This window comes from Vipera berus (assembly GCF_964194415.1).
Source record: "Vipera berus genome assembly, chromosome: 12".
In the NCBI taxonomy this organism is placed as follows: Eukaryota; Metazoa; Chordata; class Lepidosauria; order Squamata; family Viperidae; genus Vipera; species Vipera berus.
In genome coordinates, this window is record NC_138215.1 from 13,485,990 (window position 1) to 13,495,869 (window position 9,880).

At 40.5% G+C, this 9,880-nt stretch overlaps 1 protein-coding gene across 2 annotated transcripts in view; it reads right to left on the reverse strand.

The window, feature by feature from the left end:
* EFL1 (elongation factor like GTPase 1) overlaps positions 1 to 9,791 on the reverse strand; it is a 50,235-nt gene extending 40,444 nt beyond the window's left edge. The window contains exons 1-12 of one of the 2 annotated variants that reach the window (XM_081337177.1): positions 9,767 to 9,791; positions 7,250 to 7,354; positions 6,329 to 6,396; positions 6,139 to 6,223; positions 5,535 to 5,668; positions 4,683 to 4,820; positions 3,912 to 4,126; positions 2,790 to 2,913; positions 1,976 to 2,052; positions 1,523 to 1,659; positions 854 to 976; positions 512 to 611 (exon numbers count right to left, since the gene is read on the reverse strand). In XM_081337177.1, coding sequence (XP_081193303.1) covers positions 512 to 611; positions 854 to 976; positions 1,523 to 1,659; positions 1,976 to 2,052; positions 2,790 to 2,913; positions 3,912 to 4,126; positions 4,683 to 4,820; positions 5,535 to 5,668; positions 6,139 to 6,223; positions 6,329 to 6,396; positions 7,250 to 7,340 — 1,292 coding nt within the window. In that variant the 5' untranslated portion in view covers positions 7,341 to 7,354; positions 9,767 to 9,791. Of the gene's footprint in view, positions 1 to 511; positions 612 to 853; positions 977 to 1,522; positions 1,660 to 1,975; positions 2,053 to 2,789; positions 2,914 to 3,911; positions 4,127 to 4,682; positions 4,821 to 5,534; positions 5,669 to 6,138; positions 6,224 to 6,328; positions 6,397 to 7,249; positions 7,355 to 9,430; positions 9,592 to 9,766 lie in introns of those variants that run through there. The other variant, XM_081337176.1, reaches the window with a different exon arrangement.
* Positions 9,792 to 9,880: the final 89 nt, after the last annotated feature.

Here is a 9,880-nt window from a genome sequence, read left to right on the forward strand (position 1 = left end):
GGATCTCCCGTTTTCCCCGATGCTTGACATGACTACCTATAATGTAGCTTCCTTCATGTCACAGGAGTATTAATTCAGCAATTCTTCTTTGTAAATTAGTTTACGATTTGGCTAGGGAAGTGAATCCAGCCAATAAACTTGTTCACCAACTACATTAAGAAAACCAAGGCTCCCTTAACTATAGTTAATCTAAACATTAGAATCTAAAAGACCCAATTATATAGAGAAACCATCTGAATGCATTACATACTTTGATATGTTGATTAGCTTTCATTATATGACAAAACCTTTATTTTTTTTAATTCACACACATCAATAAATCTTACAAGTGTGACAAATTCCAAAAGTCTGTGTCATATTTACCAGCCAGCTCAAGAAATAACTGCTTTTCTTGTCAGGTCAGAGAAAATAAGCTTAGCCAGGCCTAAAATAAAAGCAACTGAAACCGCATATGATTTAGTAACTACCACTGCTGGAGCAGAGAGAGATCAAATAGGACAATTTTTCTCACCTTGGTTTGTTCCTTGGTAATGTCTTAGCGTCAACTGCGAACATTTTGGATACAAACACAACGACAGGAGCAGTTTCTTCGCTGCTGCACTTCATAAACGCTAAGCAAACATAAAAGAAAATTGTTACATTTCTTTCTGAGGTCCGTGCGAAAGAATGTCCGGTTTTATACGTAGATGTCAACTCTTTAATAAATCCAGATGGAGAATTTAAGTTATAGTTCTACGTTGGATGATGGATTAGTGCAGTTAGGGACACTCACTGTCCTTTAACAAGGCTATTTTTTCTTTGATTTTGATTCAGACTGCCTCCTTTCCCTTTTAGCTTCCTAAAGTTTACTCACCCTCTTTTAAATCTTGTGTTTCTTGTGGCAGGGAATCAAACGTTTTAGCTCCACTACACAGCAGCCTTTCCACTCTCTCAGCAGTGATATCAAGAGGACTAGGAAGTTTATCACAAACCATGGCTAATCGGTGCATTAAGGACACACAGAGAGGCAATCTGATATTTCAGTGACAGTGAAAAGGAAGGAGAGGATGTGGGCTATTCAGTAAGAGCAAGACATCCTCTCTGCAAGAATTTTTTCAAAGTTCATACTTACCCATCAAATCCTAACATCATTCGGAACTGAACAGCTCGGCAAAAACATCCAGGAATAAATACGTAAAATTGGTGTGTGTGTGTGTGTGTGTTAGGACCCTTTTCCGACTCCTGTTATTTTTTTTTCCTTATAAAAGTTCCAAAACATTTATAAGGAACCATGGATATCTTCTGAGTAGAAAATACATCACATAAGTAACCCTACTATTCTTCTAGAAAGGAAATTGAAAGACACCAAAAAGTCCAGGAATGGCTTAAGTGATTTTAAGGCAGGTGAGCCACTACTAATTTTTTAAAGAGTTAAATGAATGCTTACCTCCTGCTTAGTAAAATCAAAATCAAAAAAGTAAAATGAAAGAGGGGTAATATACAGTACTAGTTGGCTGTGAGAACAGTTTTTTTTAAAGGATACAGAGAACTGCATCTGATATTGGTAGCCACTGACTACAAATGGCATTAAGCTGAACCTTTGGGTCCGTGTGGCGTAATTCACGAGCGGCAATTTTTAGTCCCAGAGAGGAGATTATTTTCTCTATTTTCTCTTTGTCTCTGTGTGTAGGGAGAAAAAAAAGACACAAGATATTTGCTTCTCACTGAACCCAGGAACAACAAAAAAAAACATAAGGGGACTTCTAAATTCACTGGCCTGTTACACTTATGAATGTGACGCTGGAGATGCCTGATCAACCAGCCATACCTGATTTTAAGATTATCATTTGTTTGCAAATGATGGAAACATCCTAAGATACCAAAGCAACATATTTACTGACCATCAGTAACAAAATTCGCTTATCACTTGGGTGATGCAGAGTAGGCATCTCATATTTTCAAGCAAGAAAATGCAATTCAAGGATTTCTCTCTTACCTCTTGGTAACTGCCTCATAGAGACTCCATATGTTTTCTAACACTAGTTGTACAAACAGGGGCTTTTTCCCTTTCAGCTGGAAAGAGAACCTCAGGTTAGACAAACACAAAGCAGCCTTTATGATACACCAGGAATTCTACTGCCATATATACTGTATATACCAACACATACCATCTACATGAATCTTACATGTGCAGATCATAAAACCCACCCTCTCGTCCCACTCCTCCGCTACACTCCTTAGTGTCATTCACTAAACCTTTATGGGGGACAAATAGCTTGTGGAGGGCACCCCCTTTAAGAATGTATCCTGTATCCCCTCCATACAAAATGTGGAACCTACAATGGGGTAGACGGAACCCCAGCTTTGCTAAGTTTAGGCAGTAAAACATTATGGTCAGATTTATGCATGAAGCAAAAATGAGACGGTAAAGTGAGAGAATGGAGTGAGCAACATCAGATTTAGGAGAATCAGATTTCAGGTATTTCTCTATTTGAAAATCTCCCTGAAAGGGAAAAAAAAAGCCAGCCATAATGATAGATAGATTCTTCCCTTTGCTGATACAAAGCTTTGATTTATGGTGCTGAATGTATTTCTCCTGATGCCAGCAATTAAATATCTGATACTGCAGTTTCTCATAGCGCTATCGATAACAGTTGCCGCTCACCCGTGCATTGGATCTGGGTGACAGCGTGCTTCCGAATGGCCAAATTTACTCAGTCAAGAAAGGGGCAATGATGCCCACACCATTTCGCTCCCCAAAAAGTGAGAACAAGAGTCCCGTTTCACACCCGGGATGCCCACAGTCTTACCTGATCGACTTTCATGATTCTCTTAGCTTTCATATTTAAATAATAATCTCCCCAGAGAGTCTTCAATAATATGGATGGTTTGATTCCCATCTTCTGGCTGTACAGCTTAGCAAACTGTTCAATACTGGGAAACAAACACAAATCAAGCCATTAGAGAAATCCATTTAGATAAAACAGCCTTCATAATAAGGCTTCTGTGTCCACCTGCAGAGTAATCAGCTGTGCACTTCTTCTCTGAGGTGACTGAAAAATAGCGTTACAACTACTTTACAGAGAACTCACATAATAGCAATAGCACTTAGTCTTATAGGCTGCTTCACAGTGCTTTACAGCCCTCTCTAAGCCGTTTACAGAGTCAGCACATTGCCCCCAACAATCCGGGTCCTCATTTTACTGATCTTGGAAGGATGGAAGGCTGAGTCAACCTTGAGCCGCTGAGAATCGAACTGCTGGCAGTGGGCAGAGTCAGCTTGCAATGCTGCATTCTAACCACCACTGCTCAGGATGGAACTCCTGAAGTGAGCAGTGAATTAGCCTGCAGTACTGCATTCTAACCATTGTACCACCATAATGTAAGTATATAAGCATACACTCTCAACAGTTACTTTATTGAAAGGGTGTCCATTAACGTGCATGGCACAAAAGCTTGCCCCACTTCACACAGGCACATTTGGCTGCTGTAGTGTTGTCTATTGTCTGGATGTGCATACAAGGGCTGTTGATAAGTAAACAATGCAGCTACTCATGAGCTCAGCAAGACACACAAACACACACACACCCTTCCATCTTCATGTATCTTCCACCTCTTCCTGGCTCTGGTTCCAGGTCCGAGGCTAATGTAGTTGTTATCTACCTTAGTGAGGAAGCTGTGTGATTGTGGTATTATTTGTATCTCATTTTAGTCCAGACTGCCTCTTTACATGGGTTTTAACCCTTTTACTCTTTTACTCCAGAAGATGGTAGAGGACAGGAAGGCCTGGAGGAACATTGTCCATAGGGTCGCGATGGGTCGGACACGACTTCGCAACTAACAACAACAACACTCTTTTGGTGAGTTTTGTAAGCCGTCTTCTGGAACGGCAGCCAATGTGAAAGTGAATAAATCCAATTGTCTCAACTCACCCAAAGCCCCAGCCGTCAATTGCGCTGGCAAATACTACATTCCCCTGATCGGGTGAAAAATAAAGATGGGAATCGTCTGTGTACTCCAAGCCTGTACTCCAGTCATAAACCTGATCCCCATTAGTAGGATCAGAATTCAGCTGAAGATCCACGTCTTTCTCGGCTCTTTTTTCAAAGATTTGGGAAGTGAAGAGGGTAGCAGTGATGGCATTCACCTAGAAACAAAACTGAGTCATTTATTCTATGTATGGAATTGCAGCTTTAAGGCCCTACAGACAGATTAAGATTAGATAACCTTTATTGTCATTTTTTTTCCTGTAGGCACAACAGCACACATTAAAAATGAATTTAGTTGCTTGCGCTCAAAGTGTACACATACATAACACACTTTTAAAACATACCACATGCAATGTATAGACCCACACCCTTACATATAAGTAACATAAATATTAATCACTGTCCATCTTGTTTACATAATGGAAGAAGGAAACTTTAGAGTAAAGTAAAAACCTGAGCATAAATGACACATTAAAATTACCAGAAGGATAGGAATTCAAGCTATTATAAAAGCACTTATGCTATCAAAATTACGTTCAGATTGTCCTTGACACAAAACCATTTGTTTAATGACCATTCAAACTTACAATGGCACTGAAAATAATTAATACTTTATTATACTTACACTCAATCTGCATTAATGTGTACTGGAAATACTGTTCTCCCCCCCCCAACCCCCAATCTTCCAATACTGAGACAAGGAACTCTCTTTACCTGTTCCAAGATGTTCTTAAGGTGAGAATAAGCTTCCTGAGGGGTAAATTTCAGTTCCAAGATGAGACGATCTATTTTATTAATCACCAGGACCGGACGGATGTTTTCCAGCCAAGCTTGACGTAACACTGCGTGTGTCTAAAGACAAAAGTTTTTTCACAGAAGGTTGTGAAGTTAAAACACACCAATAGGGATTTGTGGCACTTTGGGCCAGAGACTGAACAATGCTTTGAACTGAGCATGGGCACAGGTGTCATTTGTCAGTGCCTCTTTTCTGGAATTCACACAGTAGCCGAGCCAGGCCTGGGAAAATATGTTAAGGTTTGAACAAAAGCGTGGATGATGGCAGATGTCAATGTAGCATTCTGTTAAGATTCTCTCGCAGAATTACTTTACTACAAAGACACACACAATAAGTCACCCAGTGAAGTAAAAACTAAAAACAGGTTGCTCTTAAAGCTGTGGTGGCCCAGTGGTTAGAATGCAGTAATGCAGGCTAACTCTGCCGACCGAGAGTAGTTCGATCCTGACCGGGTCAAGGTTGACTCAGCCTTTAATGCTTCCGAGGTCAGTAAAATGAGGAGCTGGATTGTTGGGGGGCAGGGGAAGAGGCTGATTCTGGAAATGGCTTAGAGAGGACTGTAAACACTATGGGATGGTATCTAAATCTAAGTGCTATTGCTATTAAAATTAGCATCTATAAGCATATGGGCATAGACATTTGTGCTTTTCGGCTTAGCATACTTTGATCAAGAGCCTATCTTAATTCGTGGTGTTAAAATCTGACAGATGTGAAAGACCATTCTTACTAATACTTTATTTATTAGTGAAAAGCATCTTGTTTTCCAATACCTGTGAGCAAACTCCTTCCACAGCATCTACTACAATGATGCAACCATCACAAAGTCTGACAGCTGTGGACACTTCTGAAGAGAAATCCACATGGCCAGGGGAGTCTATAAGGTTGATGAGGTGTTCCTGATTGTCTAGAATCAAAGAAAGAAAAAAGTTAAAAGACTAAGTATTTTGGAAGTGAAGCCAGAGAGCATATGAATCACCACTAAACCGATGAATGGGTCTGCTCAGGTATTTTCTCTTCTACTTTAGAAAGTTTAAAGTATCCGTTTGCAATCAGTAGTTTCCCATTACTGCTGGGTAATCAACTATAGTTTGTTAGTGGTATGGATTAAATATATATTCTCTGTGCTTGTGAAAATTTGCATTTTCATAGCTCAGTAGCTATGCAACTTTAAACTTTCACCCTGATCTTTATGCTTCACTGCTCATCCTTTTAAGAATTAATCTGTGGTTTTAAACAATAACAGTTCATGATTTCATTTGAACAGATCATATAATAGCAGGAAACAATGACCAATTAAAGACCAACTTCAGTGAGGCTATTTTAGGATCATGAAACATTTTATAGTTCAAATGCACCCAGAGGCTATTACTTTACCTTTCACAAAGAGCAATGAAATTGCACTTGATTTCATCGTGATACCTCGGACCTGCTCATCTTCTCGGCTATCCAAATATCTCAGCTGTATGAATGAAAATAACAGGAAAGGCATTTTCCTATACGTTCTATAGGCTTTCGTCACAAAACATTAACATTTAAAATAAAAGACTGAATAAGATTAAAGCACCTTTCCCGCCAATCTTCTAGATATTATTCCATTGCTAGAAATGAGACAATCAGCTAATGTTGTTTTGCCTAGAAAGAGAAATAAAGAAAAAGAAATATACTAGTAAATCCAAATATATACATATCAAAGGAAAAATATGAAATATATCAAAATCAAAGAAACAAAATGGCACTGAATTATTTTAACTCGTGTGTGTGTGTGTGTGTGTGTGTGTGTGTGTGTGTGTTTGAGTTAAAACAATTTACGGTAATGCCTTTTGATTTTTACCCCCTTTATTTTTGGTCAGATCAAAGCAGCATACATACTTAATGATCCTATTTTCCACATAACAACTTTGCAAAGGGAGGACTAGAATTCACAGACTCCTGGTGTCTAGCATAGCATCTTAGCTACCATATCAAACTGGCTCTCTTATTTACTCCTATTTTAATATGCAACGTCCCTGATTTAGCCCTAGTCAAAATGCTAGCTAATGGAGTTGCATCCTAGAAAATATAATCAATTTCCACTAAATATGATTATAGTGGTCTGGAGCATTATAAACTCCCCCCCCCCCAACTCAGAAAAATACTTTTTTACAGAATCATAGAGTTGAAAGTGTTTTTTTAGCCCAGAAAAGTCCAATATTTTGCTCGGTGAAGGAATTAAAATGAAAGCATCCTCCATAAGGAAAAGCTACTAATATGTAGCAAAGAATACAAAACAAAAAACCCACAAAAACTTCATCCATATGGCAATTAGTTACTTTTATGCCTGGCTGTCTCTGAAATAGTACACTAGTTGTTCTCCAGAGACACAAAGTCCATGTAACATCAGCCATATATACAATAAAAACAAACACTGCTTGTTGAAACAAATTAACTTAAATATATCCATAATTCACAAATAGTTGTTCTTTAGAGTGGAGGTTATTTCTCTTACCATGGTCTACATGAGCCAGAATACAAATATTCCTGATGCAGGCGGTGTTTTGCTGGAGTCCACTTGTTTTATTTGAACTAGCAAGAACCATGGTTTGATGTTGCACTGTAAAGAAAAGCATTTCATATTGAAAACAGGATGATGCAAATTAAAAAAAAACCTGCAGGTTTTGTATCAAGTTATGTATCAAGATGAGCTAGTTCTTAGCTTTCCAAATGGGTAAGGAATGTATATGACAAATGAATCTGGTTTTGCCCTGAAGCACAGTTAACCTGAAATCATACAATGTGTATTCATCTTTTATGAGAAACAAAAACACTCAAGTACTGAATACTATAACCCCTAACGCTCTTATTTCATGTTTTCCATACATATATATTTAAAGCTGCATAATAATAAAGACTTTCTGTCATTTTCTTTACTCAGAACCTGCTCCTGGAATCTCTGTCTTCCCATTCTTTTTAACGTCTTAAGAAACTGTCAAACAGGCGTTAGAAACATAAGCTCAACTCTTTCAAAGAAAAACAAGACAAATGCAGAAAGCAAACTCTATTCCTCCCAAGTGAAAGGTATACCTCATTTTCAAAGCCGAACCAATTAATTACTACCCTACGATTGTGATTCCTTTATTACAAGCCTCACCTTACACAAAATTAGTCATTTCATTAGGAGGGCTGATATAAAGAAGAAAAACCGGGCTGCAATGTCACAGGAGGTTACAAAATATATAGTTATTAAAGACACTGAAGGATAGAGGACCCTTTAAAAGAGGAGAGAGAACAGAGTTGCTTTCCCATGCTCCAGATCATCAGACCCAGCGACTACGATCAATATTCAGAGTTACTTTGCATTAAATTATGCAAAGTCGTGGCATCAGACTAACTGGAGCCTATTGGAGTTGGGCCCCTAATCAATTCAGATCGATCAAGTGCTATCATATTTGGGAGGGCATGAGGGATTCCCTTGGAGCCAGCGTACAGAGAAACATCCAGAGATAGCCCTCAGCTTACAACTATTCATTCAGTGGCCGTTCAAAGTTATAACAGCTCTAATGTGATTAAAATTCACACGCTTGGCAACTGGTTCATATTTATGACGGCAGTCTCCTGAATAGCCTTACAGGTAGTCAACAGTTCATTTCGTGACCGTTCAAAGTTACAACGGCAGTGGAAAAACTGACTTATGACCGTTATCCACATGACCTTTGTGGCAGCCCCAGGATCACGTGGTTGTAATTCAGATGCTTGGCAACTGGTTCCTACTTAGGAGGGCAGCAGCGTCCCGTGATCCCCTTTCCCGACCAGCCAAGTCAAAGGGGAAGCCAGACTCACTTAACAACCGCGTCACCGACTTCACAACTGCAGAGATTCACAACGGAGGCAAGGAAGGTCGTAGAGCTGCCCTAAGAAGCAGGCATATACATAGAATGAAGGCTATTGCTAAGCACATTGATTTGTGCTTTAAATTGTAAGCTGCCCTGAGTCTTCGGAGAAGGGCGGGATATAAATGGGATTAAAAAAAACAAAAAACAAAGGGACTGCCACTCCGCTAAGAGACTGGACAACCATTTGTCTGAAATGATATAGATTTCCTGCCTGAGCAGGGGGTTGGACTAGATGACCTCCAAGGTCCCTTCCAACTCTGTTGTTGTTGTTGTTATATTTGGTTGTCCAAGCAGAATACACATTGTCCACTGAAGTCATAATATGCAAAATCTGCCACGTGAGAGAGCCTGTTCATGTCATCTGGTGGTGATTGGAGCAACTAGGTTTAACTTCAGTGTCTATCAGGCTTCTTGAGACTAATCGTTTGCTGGAGATCGTGGAAACAACCTTTAACTAGCTTGAGATGGATCCTTAAATACGCCATCTCCTTATGTAAAGGTATTCTGAGGAGACTAATTCAAAACACCAGCTGCCTGCAATTAGTGCAGGTTCGAGTCCCACCAGGCTCACCAGGCTCAAGGTTGACTCAGCCTTCCATCCTTCCGAGGTAGGTAAAATGAGGACCAGATTGTTGGGGGCAATTAAGCTGACTTTGTAATAATGCCGCTGGGGGGGTGGCGAAAGCCCTAATAAGCAGGCATATACATAGAATGAAGGCTACTGCTAAGCTTGTAAGCCGCCCTGAGTCTTCGGAGAAGGGCGGGATATAAATGGGATTAATTTAAAAAAAGCTCACTTAACGCCTGTCTCACTTAGCGACGGAGATTTTGGGCTCCGTTGTGGCCGTCAGTCGAGGACCACCAAAGTATACCAAAGTAGTTAGAGTGTCGCAACCATCTTTTCTCAAGACGGGCTCCAAAGTGGCTCCTGGTCCTCATTTCACACACACACACACACACACACAGACGCAATAAGCCCACCAGGGAAGAGAGTTTGGGGGCCGGGGGAAGTGAACTCTCGCCGCTTTCCCGGGCAAGGCGAGGGATGCCCCGGCTTCCCAACCAGTTCGCCTCCCCTAAAAAAAGAAGCTAAGCCCCGCCCTGCTCCCCGTCCGACCCCGTTGGAAACTGACCTCCGCGGCACCCGATATCCGCCCTTCCCGGAACCCAACCGGAAGTCGGTCTGGACCGCCGCGCCGCGCGACTCGAAGGAGAGGGGCGGAGCTTAACCAGCCGGGACTCCGCCC